The 18574-nt window shown below is 42.5% G+C and overlaps 1 protein-coding gene across 7 annotated transcripts in view; it reads left to right on the plus strand.

Annotated features, from left to right (window-relative positions):
* Prdm2 (PR/SET domain 2) overlaps window positions 1-18574 on the plus strand; it is a 119505-nt gene that overhangs the window by 67540 nt on the left and 33391 nt on the right. For 5 of the 7 annotated variants that reach the window (XM_077791502.1, XM_077791504.1, XM_077791500.1 and 2 more), the window contains 2 exons: window positions 6439-6549; window positions 11001-15402. The exons of 1 other annotated variant lie outside the window; for it this stretch is intronic. In XM_077791502.1, the coding sequence (XP_077647628.1) occupies window positions 6439-6549; window positions 11001-15402 (4513 nt within the window). Of the gene's footprint in view, window positions 1-2156; window positions 2215-6438; window positions 6550-11000; window positions 15403-18574 lie in introns of all 7 variants that reach the window. One more of the 7 variants, XM_077791505.1, reaches the window with a different exon arrangement.

The raw sequence follows: 18574 nt of genomic DNA on the forward strand, positions 1-18574 counted from the left end.
GCCTGAATTGCGGGTGACATTGTTATGTCCTTTTTTAAATATATATATTTTTTAGTTGTAGATGGACACAATAGCTTTATTTTATTTGTTTTTATTTTTATGTGGTGCTGGGAATTGAACCCAGTGCCTCACTCGTACTAGGCAAGTGCTCTGCCACTGAGCCACAATCCCGGCCCCTAGTTATGTCCTTTTTAATAGTGAAATTAGAACCCAGAAAGCATTTCTAACAGAACTGCTGGGAGAGCTGGAGTGGTAGGTTTGAATGGGAATTGAAGTCCCATTTTTGCTACTGACTTGGTGTGAGTTTGAAGCCATTCATGTAATGCAGTGAAGCTCAGAGAGGTGTGTGTGTGTGTGTGTGTGTTTCAGGAAGCTGACTGGGATCTCTGAGGGTCCTCTTGCTCCACAGTCTCCTAGTTCTTCTTCTCTTCCATCTTTTAATTAGCCAGTTTATCTCATTATCCCATGTCTGCACGTTCCCCAAAGCTTCTGTCAACTTATTACCTCTCTGGTTATAAGTTGCACATGGTATTAAAACTTTAGCTTTGCATGTGTGTTGAAGCCTTTCTTTAACCTAATGTGAGATCATGGATGGCTCCAGCCTTCCCTTGCTGATGAGGGGCCCTCTCGTTTAGGGGCAGGAGGAAGAGGAAGATTGTGCAGAAGTGGGAGGTTCTGGTGGGCAGTGTTAAAAGCCTGGGGAGAGGAATTGCAGTAGCAGAAGATCTACAGCACTGTCACATGTGAGGGAAAAACTGGGTGGGGGGGGGAGTGAAGAAACACTGGATTTGTAATTATGAGGTCAGAGGTAACCATGAAAGTGGTGTTCCTTTCCGTGGAAAGGACCAAAACTCAGTTGCAAAGAGGAAAGGCGGGGGTGCAATGGGGAGTGAAGAAACTGGAGGCAGTAGGCACAGCCCACCCTTGGGAGTAGTGGGTCCATGTTGATCCTGTTCAGGGCAGCCCGTGGTCTTGGATGACCTTTAATGCAGTTGTGGAACCCTCACAGGCAGTCTCTGCTGATTTGAAATCAGCTACGTATCTGAGTATGACAACGAGCTCCCCAGAAGATCAGGTGGACCTGGCTTCTCTGCTCTGATACCTAATTCTGATTTTGTTCTTCAGGATTAGAGTGTTTCCCAGTGCGGAGGCAGCACATATAGAGTTCCATAGAGTTCTAAATTTAATTTACTTAATGCATGAGACTTTACTGTTGTGATGAATTTTTAATGTAACTTGAGCAATACTCTAAAATTTTGCATTCTCTTTGCTGCCTGACATTTTTAAGTGAAACATTCTCTAGAATATCCTGGTGTTTGTTCTACTATTAAAACCAAACCTAGGTGAAATTATTTACAAGCTGCTTTAGGCAATTTTGATTTTGCAACTTGCACCCCAGGCACCAGGAGTAATGTCATCCATTGTCTAAGAAAGTAGTCATTATGGCCTCCCATATGTCTCCGTGGTAGCTATTTCACTAGAAAATCCTGTTTCTTTATGTTACTTGAGGTGAATTGTGTTTGTTTAGATCTTGTTTCTATGCAGTTGACTTATTTATTTTTTGATTTCAGATAAAGCTGAAATGTAAAAATGCTGCTTTCTAATTTGATTGTTGTTCCTTTACTGTTAAATATAGTGGAAATCTTTATGCAACTTTTAATTTCTGTTACCAGTTGAAATAATGGATGCATAAATGTTTCATAAAGAATAAGAAGGTGTGCTCATTTAACCATTATTGCTGTTAAGAAATAACAGTAGGAAAAAGAGCACTTTTTTTTCTCTAAAAAAGAATTAATGCCATTGTGTGACCTTGTTTGGGACTTGGGGTCTTCTAGTGGAATTGGTCTTTAAGTGGTGCTGGCATCAGGTGGCATCACAGGCGTTGGTACAGGCTTGAGAATGAATACAGTGCACCATGGTCTTGGCCTCAGCAACTAGACATAAGTACACAATTAGAGATTTTTTTAAAATGTGAGACCCTTGATGCAATAGATAGCTACTGTTTTCCTTCTGGAGTTTCACATACTGTTCTTCATCTCTATGTGTTTATTTCCTTTCCTTCTGTACATAAAGTTTTGTTCTGTCCTTCATGCTATTCTTTGTGGTCATTTCCTTTCGCTTTCTTTGAATTTCATTCCTGTATCTTTCTTGTCTAGACCAAGTGGAGCCGCCAACTGGCAGTAGCGCCATGTAGGACCCTGCAGGAACCCAATGGTAAGTGCACTTGTGTACTTGCCAGGTGCCCTGCATTGCCTCTTGACTTGCAGGCGGAGGCTGACGAGCCTCCTTGCCCCTTTGTAAAAGTTCTGCTAGGTTGGTTTGTGTTTTCTTTTTTTGGTACTGGGGATTGAACTTGGGGGCACTTTACCACTGAGCCATATCCCCAGCCTCCTTTTATATTTTATTTAGAGACAAGATCTCCCTGAGTTGCTTAGCACCTCGCTAAATTACTGAGGCTGGCTTTGAACTCAGGATCCTCTTGCTTCAGCTTCTTAAGCCTCTGGGATTACAGGCATGGGCCACCAGGCCTGACTGTGTTTTCTTTTAATACATCTTATATGGATGACATATAGAATGAAAATCAAATATCAGGAAGGAATTTAACTGATTTGAGGAAGTGTCACAGGCTCCTCCATCAGTGTTTGCCGTGTTTGACATCGTGACTCCAGGCATGTGTAAATGTGAGCAGGACCCTTGGTTCTGACTTGTGTCCTGCCATAGAATTGCTTTGTGCCACTGTGTCCCCAGCCTTCAGTTGTTTCCTCAAAAGAGCAGATAGGATTGTTGGTTTTGATGGTCATCTCATCTCTGCTCCGAGGCCGTAATGCAAAGTGTCTTGATTAGCTGATTGTTCTGATTAAGACTGAAAAAATAGTATGTGTTGGATATCTCAGTTCCATGAATGAATGATAAAAGAGCCATGCAGTTACCCCACAACACAGAATATTGGTCTAGCCCAGTGACTCTTTCTGGGAAGATTTCCTTCCAAGGGGTATTTGACCATGTCTTGAGACTGGAGTTATCAAAACTAGAAGTGAGGGCACTGCTGGCATTTGACATATGCTGCAAAATATCTTCCAGTGCATCTATAGCCCCCTAAGTCAGAGAATTATCTAACCCTAAATGTCATTCACATGTCAGTTGAAGATGCCTGGGTACCCTGCAGCCTTCTTGGCAGGGTGCCCTTGTGGATCCTCTGCACAGCATACGGAAGATATACCTACCCCATGTAGTTTCTCTCCAAGATGGGTTGTTTCCACAGTCATGCCTTTTAAAGTGCTCATCTTGGTGGGAGGGGGTGGAGAGAAAAGGAACTTCCCACTGATGTTTGGGGAGTCCAAAAAGGGACATCTGACATTCAGTACCAGCTGAATTAATTAGGCAGGGAATAAAACTCCAAATAGCACTTTATCTTTTAGGTGTTATGCCATTACATTTTGAGTACATCTTAATAGTAATATTAAAATTGTGCTTTGTTTTATAATAATGGGAAATCTAGAAATTTCACTTAATAGTCTGTATATGTTTTCTTATTAACTAGGTTTGTGTGGCACTTGAGATTGTAAAAAAATTTCTGAATTGCCTCTGGAGGGGTTATTTTCGTGACAGATTTTCATCTGTTTTTCTGTTAAATTTTATGCAGTGTAAGGTTTATGTGAAGAGGCCATGTTTAGACTACCTCTCTAATTAATTTTAAAACCTCATACAAAGTAAGTGGTCAGTAAGAAAAGGTCACATTCCCTGGCCTGCTTGGGGTACCTGATTTGGTACTGATGTCTTTTGATTCAGAAACAATCGTCTCTGAATCTTAACTTTATAATGGAGTGTCTGAGGGCACTACGGGGCAGTGATGAAGCAGCTGTGGGTGTCCTAGGACATGAGTAGTAGCACTAGAGACTAGAGCAGTCAGTTTGTACTCATAGGCAGGGAACCATTCATATTTGCATGTGTGTGGGTGACATGCACTTTGTTGGGTGTCAGTAATCTGATATAGACTGAGCATCACACATAGGAAGGGTCATGCTGGGGTAAGAAAATGAGAAAGAGAATCCAAATTCCCTTAAACTGGAGCCCTCAGATTAAGGCTAAGTGCTGTTAGATTGACAAAAGAAGAAAACCTCTTAAGAGCTTTCCCACATGGAAAAGTACCTCTCTGATTGTGCCCCTTGGTTTATAATTCTTTACCTGGTAACATGAATTGGCCATCTGTGCAAACTCACAACTTCTGTTTTTACCAGAATGTGGTTCCAATGGTATATGTTTGTGTCCCATTTCCATCTTAACTGACATGGGACTTGAATAGATGAACAGGTTATCAGAAATGTATATAAGTGAACACTTACATAGTGTAGGTGCAAAAAAATATATGTATCTTTTTTTGCGGGATGAAGAATTAGGTCCTTAAAATGATATTTTAGAATTTACTTATTAAGCACCTGGGGTTGTGGCTCTGTGCTCTCACTTGCCTAGCATATGTGAGACACTGGGTTCAATCCTCAGAACCACACACAAAATAAAATATAGGTATTATGTTCATCTACAATTAAAAAATATTTTAAAAATTAAAAAGAATTTATTTATTAAGGCTAACAAGCTAAATGACTTATTAAGTACTTCCCCCCTTTCTATGTTACATCTCTTAAATTTTTATAAAAATCTGGTGGTGCTTTTAAGGTTTAGTACTTATTGTGTTAAATTTGTTCTCTACTTTTTTTTTTTTTTTTTGTGTGTGAACTAAAAATTTATTTGCTCATTTCTTGCATTTGAAGTACTCTTCGATGACATCCTTGGCCTGAGATTCTTTGCCATAATCCTTAACAACTACACAACTGCAACCAACCACTTTACGGGGCTTGCCCTCTCGGTCAATTTTACAGAGGCCTACCCATTCTCCTAGTTTCTTGTTGTCATCGACCTTAATTAGATTGATTTGGTGTTCAGCACAAAGGGCCTCCACCAATTTGACATACATAGGCTCATTACAGTTGGATGCAAGTACACAGAGATGGGCCTGGCGCACAATTCCTCAAAGTCCAGATGCTTCTGCAACAAACATCAGCTTCATGTTTCATTCATTTAGCATAATGCTTGATTTGCTAGAATCAGGCTCAGAATCCTCAAAACGAGAATAGAGCCACAACCTACAGGTTTGTCAGACTGTAATGTTGTTCTCTACTTTTAATCTCAATGATTTTTTCAGTGATGCTCTTTTGTGTCTCTGACCCCACTTTTATCTGTTGTCTACATTTTAGCTAATTATGCTCCTCTGTAGTGATTCTCTGTAATGGAGAATATCATTTTCCATGTGTTCCAGAAGCTGTGAGTGTTTTATCATTTGTCATTTTACTAATGAGGTGTGATAATAGTGGCAGGGTAGCTGTAGGGGTTGTTTGGGGTCAATCTGGGGAGATCAGTGCAGAAAGGGAAGGAAGTATCCAGAGAAGAAGAATGGGAGCCTGTCTTTTTTTTTTTTTTTTTTTAAATTCTTAAGTTTTAGGTGGACACAATATCTTTATTTTACATTTATGTGGTGCTGAGGATCGAACCCAGTGCCTCGTGCACGCTAGGCATGCACTCTACCTCTAAGCCACAACCCCAGCCCCATGGGGAGCCTGTCTTAATTGAAGACTGAGAAACACCAGTTACCATAAAAAAGAAATTTGGAAACTAAAAATTGGAATAATTACAGTTAGCAGTTTTGATCTAATCCTGAAAAAATGGAGCTTGTAAACCAATAGTCACTTGGTACTCCTTTCTGTCCAGTTGTATATCCACTGAGCACATTTAGGACTTGAGTTCATTGTTCTAGATTCTCAAAGAGATGTTGCATTTTAATTTTACCTGCTAAACTGTGGGATCACTTGGAATGCAATTAGTATTTCTTGAATTTCCTTCCCTGCGTCTAGGGAAATATTGAACTGCGCTGGACTTAGAGTTGAATTCCTCAGGGCCCTCTAAGGGCTGTGCCGGCTAACAGTGAATTATTCATGATTATTCCTCATTTGATTTTTGAGCCAATAATGGCATAAGCATGTGTATCTCTTCCAATTCAGTGGAATCTCTGCTTCCATTTTTCTTTGACAGTTATGAATCGTATCTTAACCAGAAGGGCTCCAAGTTATACTATATTGTTTTTCTCTAATAGGCTTCTTACAGATAACACTTTTTGAGGATATATTATCTTTTAATTTGATAGCTGTCGTTATAGCTATGAGAGAAATAACAACCAAGACCTAAAAATAAATAAACAAAGGACCTATGGGTTTTGTCCCCCCCCTCCTCTGATATGACTTTAAAAAATGTTTATATTCATCATTTCTTTCTTTAGGAATGAAAAGTGTTTATTGCCAAGAAATACAGTTGCTATGATCGGGTTAATAATGGTTTTCTCTAAAACTCCAGAATGATAATGAATAGTGAATAAATATTGTGTTGCAGGGAAGAAAAAATCCCAAGAAAATAGAAACAAGGGAAACAAAAGCCAGGACATAGCACCGAAGACAAGTGAGCCAGATTCCACCTCTGCAAATATGAGAGATTCTGTGGAAGGTAAGCTGTGACATTGGACTTGTCTGATTTGGGTATGTATTACCAGTTAACTCTGTGACTCCATGTTTTGCCCTGCTGAGACTCATCCAACAGCTATGAAGGTAGTTAGCAAAAAAGCTACCTAAATTTAATATGTCAAACAGAACTTTCCACTGGGGTTCAATCCATAGTACCTATCAGTAAACAAACAAATAAAAGAAAACATACTATGTGATTGCATTGATAATGAATATAAAGTTAAAAGTCATCAAAATAAATCTATGGAGATAGGAGCCAGACTGGCAGGATACAAGAAGGCTTCTGGGATTGTAACAATGTTCCACTATTGATCTTTGCAGTGCTTATATGGGGCATCATTAAGTTGCAAAAATTTTATCTTGATTTAACAATTTTATTGATCAGTAATTTAAATGATTGATATTCTTGATCTTTCATAATGTTAGAGGACAAGTCGCCCTGGGCTCATGCAGTTGAACCACTGTATTGGGACTATTGATGTAGAAATGAAGTGGGGGGCTAAATTTGCAATGGGCAAATATACACAGAGACTGGAGCTTGCTTAAGAGTTGTTCATTAAGACAACAGAAATTTCAAAATACAAATTTCAGAATACAGGCTTGTGACTCTTTCAAGAAACATTTGTAGAGAAAACAACTCAATAAAATATTTTGATTGCCTTTTATAGCCATTTTATCAGCACTGTTTGTGATGATGGTATTCATAAAGAATTGCAATCTTCTGTGCCCTTATATGAAGCAAGAATAGATGAGTTCATTGGGACTTAAGTGCAGTGACCCCCAAGGTGGCCTGGGGAATCAGGTGAGAGGGGGTCAGTTTGATTTTAAGACAAAAAGAATTGATGGGGGATCAGAGATCTTTCATTTCTATACCAGAATCTTTCTTTGTGCATACTTCAGAAATAAATATCTACTCTTTGGGAGGGGGCGGGGAGAAGGGATAGATGAAACAAGTTCATTTCTCAGAGCCTTGTAAAACTAAGTTCTCTCTCCCAACATTTATTTGAACAACACAAAAATTTCCAAAGGACTTCCCATACCTGTGTGGCATGTTAAAATTTTAAAACATGTTTAAAATGTGGCAACATTTTTTAAAAAATTCAGGAGTCCCTTCCTGCAGTAATTCAGGACAGTTATTTTTTCCTCATTATCATTTCTCTTAAAATGATTTCCTGAGTTCATTATTCCTAGGAAATAACAAAAGGGCTAAGACCAGATAATTGAACTAGTATTCATATTTGCATTTGAAGAGCTTGCAGCACTTGGCCTTTTCTTGCTTTTCTTTTTGGACTTTTTATTTGTTCTTTTTAGTTATACATGACAATAGAATGTGTTTTGACATACATACATGGAGAATAAGTTACCATTTTTGTGGTTGAATATGATGTGGAGTTATACCAGTCATGTATTCATAAATGAACATAAAATATTGTGTTCGATTCATTCTACTCTCTTTCCCCCCCCCCCCCATTCCTTCTGTCCAATCCAGTGAGCCTCCACTCCTTCCCTCACCCCCTATTGTGAGTTAGGATCCTTATATCAGAACATTCAGCCTTTGATTTGGGGGGATTGGCTTATTTCACTTATCATGATAGTCTCTTGCTCCATCCTTTACCTGCAAATGTCATAATTTTACTCGTCTTTAAGGCTCAGTAATATTCTATTGTGTATATATACCACATTTTCTTTATTTATTCGTGTGTTGAAGGGAACCTAGGTTTGTTCCATAGCTTAGTTATTGTGAATTGAGCTGCTATAAACGTTGATGTGGCCATGTTGTTCTAATATGTTGACTTTAAGTATTTGGGGTATATGCCGAGGAGTGGGATAATTGAGTCAAATGGGAGTTCCATTCCAAGTTTTCTGAGGAATCTCCATGCAGATGGCCTTTTCAACCCTTCCTTCTCCCCATTCTCCAGGATAGTCTCCTGTCTGTCAACAGCCTCTTGTATCTGGACAGTTGGGCCACTCTTCTGCTTCTCCTTAACCCATTGCAGCTGAATCTCCCAAGTGGTACTTACTTGCCTTAAAATAACACTGTTGGCTACTCCGTATCCCCCATAAGTCCACACTTGCTTATAGTGTCCTACATGCTTTTGATTCCTCCCTGCTGGAGTGCCCTCTTTTGAGTCTTAGGCCCTTCAGTTTGGGCCTGCTTAGTGCTTCCTCTAAGAAGCCTTCCCTGATTAGCCCAGCTGAAATAGCCGCTCCTCCATGTGCTTCCATAGCGCACATACTTCTATAATCAAGCACAGCCATTAATTTATTATATAGTTGCCTCTGTTCCTGGTGTGTAGCTCCTTTTAAAGTGAAATTTTTACTTTACTGTAAAAATGAATTATCCACTTTAATATATGTTAAAGATAAGGTTAAGTCTTTTGATGGTATTGTTTACCTAGTGCTGCGTCCACTGCGTGCTCAGTGAACGAACTGTCAGGAAAAGTGAGTTCACTTGGCTTGCAGAAGTCATTTTAGCTGTGCCTCCTCTATAGGTGTAGCTGGTGATACTCCTGGGCAGGTTGTGTTGTGGACTGTCCTCACCAGCATTCACCCTGCAGTGATAGCTCCCTTCTTGAATGATCCTCTGTTGTCCCTTTGTTTCCTTTCAACCACTAAACTGTTTCTTTTTCTTTACAGAGAATCCTGAAGGAGGTGCTTACAGTTTCTTCATCTCTCCTTCCTCTTCCATTTTCTTTTCTTTTTCTTTTTTAAAATTTTTAATTGTAGATGTACACAATATATTTTATTTATTTATTTTTACGTGGTACTGAGGATCAAACTCAGTGCCTTACATACTTGCTAAGCAAGTGCTGTACCACTGAGCTGCAGCCCCAGCCCTCCTCCTCCGTTTTCTTATGAATTCCATTAAGCATTTGTTCTGCTACAGCTGTTGTTCCTATCAGCAGCCCTCCAGCTTGGTACATGCAATGTCCTGTTTCTAGTCCTTATCTTGCTCAGCTCATCAGCTGATCATTATCTCCTTGACCTAAGGGTCATACTCTGGATTCTCCGGATGTCAGCTGGCCACCCTCTCAGTACTGGAGTCACCTGGGACACAATTCTCTTCTTGCTTCTATCTGCATCTACTTCCTAGGTGACTTTGTCCAGTCTGTTACTCTTAATTTTACCCTGAGGACTTGGACATTCCTAGACTCAGCCTCATTGTTGAACTTAAGATTTATGGAAAACTGTCTTTTTAATATCTTCACTGGGACATCTACCTTGGTACCTTAAACTTAAGCACACCCAGAGTAAGCACTTGCCCTCTGTGCCCTAGTGTGCGTACATCTGCAGACCAGACCTGCTTCCCCTCAGTTTTCTGCAGTTCAGTGAACAGGACTGTTAGTTTCCTGCCACTCTCCTTGGCTCCTGTCTCACGGTAGCCAGCCAACAAGCACATTTGGTCAGCTTTGTTTCCACGGTACCTCAGAGCCTGAACACTTCCTCCCACCTTCCCTCACCTTGCTGCCTCTGTGTCAGGATGGCCTTCCTGACTTCCTTTAGCATGATCTTGACTTTGAGGTTACAAGTTACTTTTTCTCCCATCTGGAGGGTGTTTTCCCCTAAATATTTTCATGACTTACTTTCTTTAGGTCTCTGTCCATCCATACCTTACAAGCAAGTAACTGTCTCCCCTCCCATCTACCCCAGGTTGAGCTCTGTTTCCTTCAGTGATGTACTCTGGCTTTAATAATTTAATCAGGTTTACAAGAGGTGACCTGCAGCCTTTCTTGGACTTGAAAAACTTCTGACATGGTTCTGGAAGGTGTTCTACTTTCTAAATACATAGTTTTGTCAGAGGAGAGAGCGGATCATCTGTTTGACACACTATCAAGAATCTAATTGAGTAATGTGTTTAGCAGTTTTCTTGTTTCAGTTTGTAATCATAAGAAATTGGAATTTATAATTCCTAAAAATTAATCTGGGCAATCCCAACGTAATTATAAGCACTGTAGTTTCTGTAAACAGACATATACATGTAACTAAACGCAGAAAAGTAAACACAGTGTGGACATTCTTATTAGTTAGGTGCCCAGACAATGTCACTTGGCATAAAGCACAGACTCTGTGAATATATGTTGAATGAATGAAATGGACTCCTATCTTTAAAAAATATTTTTAGTTGGTCACAATACCTTTATTTTGTTTATTTAGGTTTTTTTTTTTTTTTTTTTTAAATATGGTACTGAGGATCGACCCCAATTCCTCATGCATGCTAGGCAAGTGCTCTACCACTGAGCCACAACCCCAGCCCTGGACTCATATCTTAATCTGTCTTTACAAATGAAATACATAAACTGGAAGTTAATTTATTGTTAATCATACTTCTTTCCCTTACACATTAGGTGATAAGAGAAATGAATCAGAGCAGTGGATTGAGGAGTGGCTAGTTTTGCCTTCACCTCTGTGCTTCTGCTTCTGTGCACTTTTCAGGTCCCAAAGAAGAAGAAGAGAGGCGTCCAGCTGCAGCCCCTGAGCAGCCAGCCCTTCTCCAGGAGGGGGTCATCCAGGATGCACCACCAGAACTGCCGATCTCCCCTGCTGCCCAAGAACCACAGCCAGAGCCAGATGGAAAACAAGAAGCCACAGATTGTGAGGTGAATGATCTGGATGAAGAAGAGGAGGATGAGGAGGAAGAAGATGACGACGATGATTTGGAGGAAGACGGGGAGGAAGAAGGCGACATGCCAATCGAAAGCTCTGTGAAAGAGCCTGAGATCCGGTGTGACGAGAAGCCAGAGGATTTATTAGAAGAACCAAAAAGCATTTCAGAAGAAACTCCTGAAGACTCTCCAGAAGGGACACCTGCTGTCCAAATCCCCAAAACTAAAGAGGAGGCCAACGGTGAGGCGTTTGAAGCGTTTATGTTTCCATGTCAGCACTGTGAGAGGAAGTTCACCACCAAGCAGGGCCTTGAACGTCACATGCACATCCACATGTCTACAGTCAACCATGCTTTCAAGTGCAAGTACTGTGGGAAAGCCTTTGGCACACAGATCAACAGGAGGCGACACGAGCGTCGCCATGAAGCAGGGTTAAAGCGAAAACCCAGCCTGACACTACAGCCATCAGAGGACCTGCCTGATGGCAAAGTTTGTGGAGAAAATGTCACTCCTAAAGATGAATTGAATCCTTCCCATCTTGGGCAAGACTGTCTGATTCTGAACTCGGAAAAAGCTTCCCAAGAAACGGTAAATTCTTCGGTTGTAGAAGAGAATGGGGAAGTTAAAGAACTTCATCCCTGCAAATATTGTAAAAAGGTTTTCGGAACTCACACCAACATGAGACGGCATCAGCGCAGAGTTCATGAACGCCACCTGATTCCCAAAGGCGTGCGCCGAAAAGGGGGCCTCCTTGAGGAGCCACAGCCGCCAGCCGAGCAGGCCCCACCTGCCCAGAATGTCTATGTACCAAGCACAGAGCCAGAGGAGGAGGGGGAAGCAGATGATGTGTATATCATGGACATTTCTAGTAACATCTCTGAAAACTTAAATTACTACATTGACGGTAAAATTCAAACTAACAATAGCACTAGCAACTGTGATGTGATTGAGATGGAATCTAGTTCGGCAGACTTGTATGGCATAAACTGTCTGCTCACTCCAGTTACAGTGGAAATTACTCAAAGTATAAAGACCACACAGGTCACTGTAACAGATGAACTTCCTAAAGAGCTGTCCAGCAGCACAAACTCTGAGTCCAAGAAACGGAGGACTGCTAGTCCGCCTGTGCTACCCAAAATTAAAGCTGAAACAGACTCTGACCCTGCGGCACCCTCCTGTTCCTTAAGTCTGCCTCTTAGTGTGTCAACGACCGAGACGGTGTCTTTCCATAAAGAGAAGAGTGTTTATTTGTCGTCAAAGCTCAAACAGCTTCTTCAAACCCAAGACAAGCTAACTCCTCCTGCAGAAATCCCTAAGTTAGGTCCCGTATGTGTGTCCGCTCCTGCATCCATGTTACCCGTGACCTCTAGTAGGTTTAAGAGAAGGACCAGCTCTCCACCCAGTTCTCCACAGCATAGCCCTGCCCTTCGGGACTTTGGGAAACCAAGTGATGGAAAAGCAGTGTGGACAGATGCGGTCCTGACTTCAAAAAAACCCAAATTAGAAAGTCGTAGTGACTCACCAGCATGGAGTTTGTCTGGGAGAGATGAGAGAGAAACTGGGAGCCCTCCTTGCTTCGATGAATACAAAATATCGAAAGAGTGGGCATCTGGTCCTACTTTCAGCAATGTGTGCAACCAGCAGCCACTGGATTTATCCAGCGGTGTCAAACAGAAGGCTGAGGGTACAGGCAAGGCCTCTGTCCAGTGGGAATCTGTACTGGACCTCAGTGTGCACAGAAAGCCTGGTAGCGACTCTGAAGGCAAGGAGTTGAAAGAGAACCATTCAGTGCAGCCTTCCTGTGGTGCTGTGAAGAAGAAGAAGCCGACCACCTGCATGCTCCAGAAGGTTCTTCTCAATGAATATAATGGCATTGATTTACCCACAGAAAATACTCCTGATGTGACCAGGAGCCCAAGCCCTTGTAAATCTCTAGATGCCCAGCCAGATCCTGACCTTGTTCCTGACTCTGGTTTCTCTGCCCCTGCCATCGAATCATCTGCTGAAGTTTGTCCTTCGTCACCTCCCCTACAAACATCTTCCTCATCTTCTGGTCAGCTGCCTCCTCTCTTGATCCCCACAGATCCCTCTTCCCCTCCACCCTGCCCTCCTGTGTTAACTGTTGCCACTCCGCCCCCTCCCCTCCTTCCAACTGTCCCTCTTCCCGCCCCTTCTTCCAGTGCATCTCCTCACCCATGTCCCTCTCCACTCTCGAATGCCACTGCCCAGTCTCCTCTTCCAATTCTGTCCCCAACAGTGTCCCCCTCACCCTCTCCCATTCCTCCTGTGGAGCAGCTCATGTCTGCTGCTTCACCTGGTCCTCCAACACTTTCTTCCTCCTCCTCCTCTTCCTCGTCCTCCTCGTCCTCCTCCTCTTCCTCCTCTTCATTCTCCTCTTCATCTTCCTCCTCATCCCCTTCGCCACCCCCTCTCTCAGCAGTGTCATCTGTTATTTCTTCCGGAGATAATCTGGAGGCTTCTCTCCCCACAATAACTTTCAAACAGGAGGAACTAGAGAACGAAGATCCGAAAGCCAGGGAAGAGCCCCAGTCTGCAGTTGAACAGGATGCTGTTCAGGAAACATTCAGCAAAAACTTTATTTGTAATGTCTGTGAATCACCATTTCTTTCCATTAAAGATCTAACCAAACATTTATCTATTCATGCTGAAGAATGGCCCTTCAAATGTGAATTTTGTGTGCAGCTTTTTAAGGATAAAACAGATTTGTCAGAGCATCGCTTTTTGCTTCATGGAGTTGGGAATATCTTTGTGTGTTCCGTTTGTAAAAAAGAGTTTGCTTTCTTGTGCAATTTGCAGCAACACCAGCGAGATCTTCACCCAGACGAGGTGTGCACACACCATGAGTTTGAAAGTGGCACACTGAGGCCCCAGAACTTCACGGATCCCAGCAAGGCCCACATGGAGCATATGCAGGGCTTGCCGGAAGGCCCTTTGGAAACTTCCAAAGAGGAGGAGGAGTTAAATGATTCCTCTGAAGAGCTTTATACCACCATAAAAATAATGGCTTCTGGAATAAAGACAAAAGATCCAGATGTTCGATTGGGTCTCAATCAGCATTACCCAAGCTTTAAACCACCTCCATTCCAGTACCATCACCGCAACCCCATGGGTATTGGTGTGACGGCCACAAATTTCACCACCCACAATATTCCACAGACTTTTACCACTGCCATTCGCTGCACAAAATGTGGAAAAGGTGTTGACAACATGCCTGAGTTACACAAACATATCCTGGCATGTGCTTCTGCAAGCGACAAGAAGAGGTATACTCCGAAGAAAAATCCAGTACCATTGAAACAAACTGTGCAGCCCAAAAATGGAGTGGTCGTCTTAGACAACTCTGGAAAAAATGCCTTCCGGCGAATGGGACAGCCCAAAAGACTGAGCTTCAGTGTTGAGCTCAGCAAAATGTCACCGAATAAGCTCAAATTAAATGCATTGAAGAAGAAAAACCAACTTGTACAGAAAGCGATCCTTCAAAAAAACAAATCTGCAAAACAGAAGGCTGACTTGAGGAGCTCCTCAGAGTCGTCCTCCCACATCTGCCCCTACTGCAGCCGAGAGTTCACTTACATTGGGAGCCTGAACAAGCACGCGGCATTCAGTTGCCCCAAGAAACCCCTCTCTCCTTCCAAAAAAAAAGTTTCTCATTCATCCAAGAAAGGTGGACACTCATCACCTGCAAGTAGTGACAGACACGCCAGCAGTAGTCACCGCAGACGGACAGCGGATGCTGAGATTAAGCTGCAGAGCACGCAGGCACCCCTGGGCAAGACCCGGGCCCGCAGCTCAGGCCCCGCCCAGTCTCCGCTGCCCTCCTCATCCTTCCGGTCCAGGCAGAATGTCAAATTCACAGCTTCAGTCAAGTCCAAAAAACCAAGCTCCTCCTCTTTAAGGAACTCCAGCCCTATAAGAATGGCCAAAATCACTCACGTGGAGGGGAAAAAACCCAAAGCTGTGGCCAAGAATCATTCTGCTCAGCTCTCGAGTAAAACCTCCCGGAGCCTGCACGTGAGAGTACAAAAAAGCAAAGCTGTTTTACAAAGCAAGTCTACTTTGGCAAGTAAGAAAAGAACAGACCGGTTCAATGTAAAATCTAGAGAACGGAGTGGGGGGCCCATCACCCGAAGCCTTCAACTGGCAGCTGCCACCGACCTGAGTGAAGGCAGAAGAGAGGACGGCAGTGCCAGGTCGGAGCTGAAGGACTTCAGGTAAGCTCAGCCGGGAAGGTGAGGACTGTAGAAGAGTAGACTGGCCCAGCGGGGGTTTGTTATCTTTTCCTGTAAGATTTTGAGCTGAGCATTCAGAAGAAGTAGCAGTTGAATAAGTTGTAGGCATAAAGGGCTACTGCTCGGGCCACTGTTCAGGCCACCATAGAGATGAATAATTAGATTTTCTTTCAGACTCACAAAGTGGTGCCATTTCTTTAATAGGGCCAGGTATGAATTGAATTTGAAACCACGGAGAAGCTCTCAAAAAGTTCCCTATGTGAAAAGATGAAGTTCTGTCAAACTTCCTTCATGTCTTGGGTAATATCTCAGCATCGCTTTATTATTCCCTGATCATAGATCATTTGTAGGTTAAGGTGGATCATGACTTCATTGGCAAACCACCTTGCAACCTTGCTCAGAAGTTCTGTGACGTAAGCATTAGTAACTTGGACGGCTTTTATTATTCATGCTTTCTTTTACTGTCAGTGTTTGAATTTTAAGAACTTAACATGGTGGACAAAACAACAAAGCACCATGCTTCTTTAAAATGCCTTGTGCTCCCTCCTCACCATCCCCCGCTTTCAGCCCTAAGGTTCTAAACAAGCCAGGTTACAAAGGGGAAGAAGAACTAGAGTGGGTGCTTGGAGCTTCAGGGAGGCAGGACCTTGAGGTTCTTTCAGGCATGCGTGGTGCCCTGGTAAGTCAGCTTCATTGGTCAGTGCCCTTTGCCCCAGTAGTCTTTCATCTTGGTTTTGTAGTGGCGTGTGTGCTTACTCCACGTCCTCCATACCTCCATATGGTAATCCCTATTCTCAGTTGACAGATGGAGAGAGAGGGCTATGTAGTTAATTTTGTTACATCGACTTCTCAGATTTTCTGAGTCACTTAACCTGAGCTGATGTGCATTCTCAGAATTCCTGCTGTTTCACAAACAATACCTACAGGTCAGCTTCATGTGAGGTCATTATTATCAGCTGGCATCTCTGCAAATACTTTGTAGCCTTGTCTTTAAATTTAGAGTATGGAGCAGCCTGACCCAACTCTGAGCTTTCATGGCTGTAATTTTTAGTGTCTGGAGATTCTTTGGTGTTTAAACAAATAAAGGGTAATTGTGGAGTGATTGCTGTTCTGGAGAGATCATGAGGAAACAAAGGGGCTGTTGTCACTGCTTAGTTGATCAGATAGGATTCTTGGTGCCTGTGTGCCTAAATCGTGGCTAAATAAAGATGTAGGGAGGTCAGTAGCCCTGAATGATTTGAATGATTTACTGTAGGATTAAGGGATCAAATTTTTCAAAAGCTACTTTATAAAAGTATTAAATGTTCAGTTGCTGTAGATGTGATTAACATGTGGTCTCTGGCGATGGTATCGTGGAGGTTGGCCCTGGTGAGGATAAGCCCTGTCAGTCCTCCGAGCTGCCTCCCTCTGGCAGTGTAACTACATACCTGGGTGTGCTCAGTGTGTTCTGACAATTCCATACCAACAGGGCATAGTCAGAATGAGTCCTTTTTAAGTTGCTGAATATGACACCATTCGTCACAGATTTTACTAAAGAAATACTTTCCAGGTGGTTAGAAGATAATGTATCCCTTTTGTCTCTGATATTATCTAAAAGAATCACTTTGTACTGGGTCTCATTTATACAGTTCAGGAATAAGATTGAGATGAAAAAAAATAAATATTTTAAAGAAAAGTCCTCTGAGTAACAGCATTTGTGAAGTTCATCAATTTGCTGCTAGCCTCTTACCTTTAAAGTGACTAAAAGGTGATTGATTCTCTCCTCCAGTTAATCTTAATCATTTTGCTTTGTTTGGTAGTTGACAGGGTTATGTTGCTGGAGTGAAATTTGGCCTAAAGGGAAGCACAGAGAGTCAGATGAGAAAACATTGGTGTTGCCTTAACTGGTAGACAGTAGCAGCAGGCATCTCTGGTAGTTGTTCCTACCTCTTGTGAGTTGCTGGAACTGTGCGGTGGACATGTCTGTAGGACAGGGGTGTTATCCAGGGTGTTTACCAAGTGACCATAAATTCGTGAATTGTCTTTGGGAATAAAAAAAACAAATGTTCAACAGAACATCATATATCGAATATCTGGATTCAAGAGTGGCTCTTCCTTCAAAGAGTTTATTTTGGTCTTCATGGTACTTCATAGGGACTGGAATTCCTAAATTCAGACTTGGGGCATGTGTGTGCGATTGCCGTTAATGTCTCACCTAGGACTGTTCCAGGGGGGCGCTTGTCCCCAGTTTGTTTGTTTTACATTGAGAAGAAGTTGTTTTACTTATAGTCTCCCTGTTTTAGTGTATTGCTACTTTTAAATTTTGTTCAGAGGTGATTCCATGACGCAGGGCATCTATTACATGTTGAGAAGTACTTGCTTTCACTCAGTTTTTGGTGGTTCTGCTTTTCTTACCCCGTGTGTTCTTGGGGTCTTGTTAGATCTGGCAGTGCATCCTCTTCCTTACACAGCCCCAGCGCTTAAGAAGCTTTACACTGGAAAGCCAGTTGAGGGTTCCATGGTTTTTTAAGTGTCTGCCTGCCACCAGCCTCGAGAATGTAGCTGGGTTTTTCAGGTAACACTCAGGGATTGGCAGTTTGTTGGTCACTTCATGGAGCACAGCAGCCATCATGCCTTTCAGGCGATAAAGAAACCATGGGTTCCAAATGCTTTCCTTAGGACAGAGCAGGAGAAGAGTGTGATGTCACCATCGCTCAGCTTCTAGTCCCTCTCTTCCTTAATGCCATGGCCCACCCTGCGTTAGTGGTTACTGCCTACCTTGGGCTTCTGAAGGCGGGGGGCACTGAATTCAGATGTGGTGCTGGCAAGACCCCAAGAGAAGGAAAGGGATACATTTTTCACTCACCTCTCACCCTTTTTGCCTAGGGAGTTTTTCCATTTTTTAACACTCCTAGAGAAGCAACACTTCTCTTTGATACCGAGTACCCTCTGCAGCCAGTCCAGGAAAACGTCAAGATCAGAGAAGCAAAATAAAATGCCTGGCCAGGTTTTTCCCATTTACAGTGACCTGAGTCAAAAACATAGCACCTATTTCTCCCATCTCTGTTTCTGCTGTCCCACTTAGAAATGGTCCTACTGGCAGTTTTCTTAGCATGTATGTATCTTTGGAGTGGGACACCTGAGTTCTTGAATACCTTCAGAGTCATTTATGTGT

The sequence above is a fragment of the Urocitellus parryii genome, chromosome 11, assembly GCF_045843805.1.
Source record: "Urocitellus parryii isolate mUroPar1 chromosome 11, mUroPar1.hap1, whole genome shotgun sequence".
Classification (NCBI taxonomy): Eukaryota; Metazoa; Chordata; class Mammalia; order Rodentia; family Sciuridae; genus Urocitellus; species Urocitellus parryii.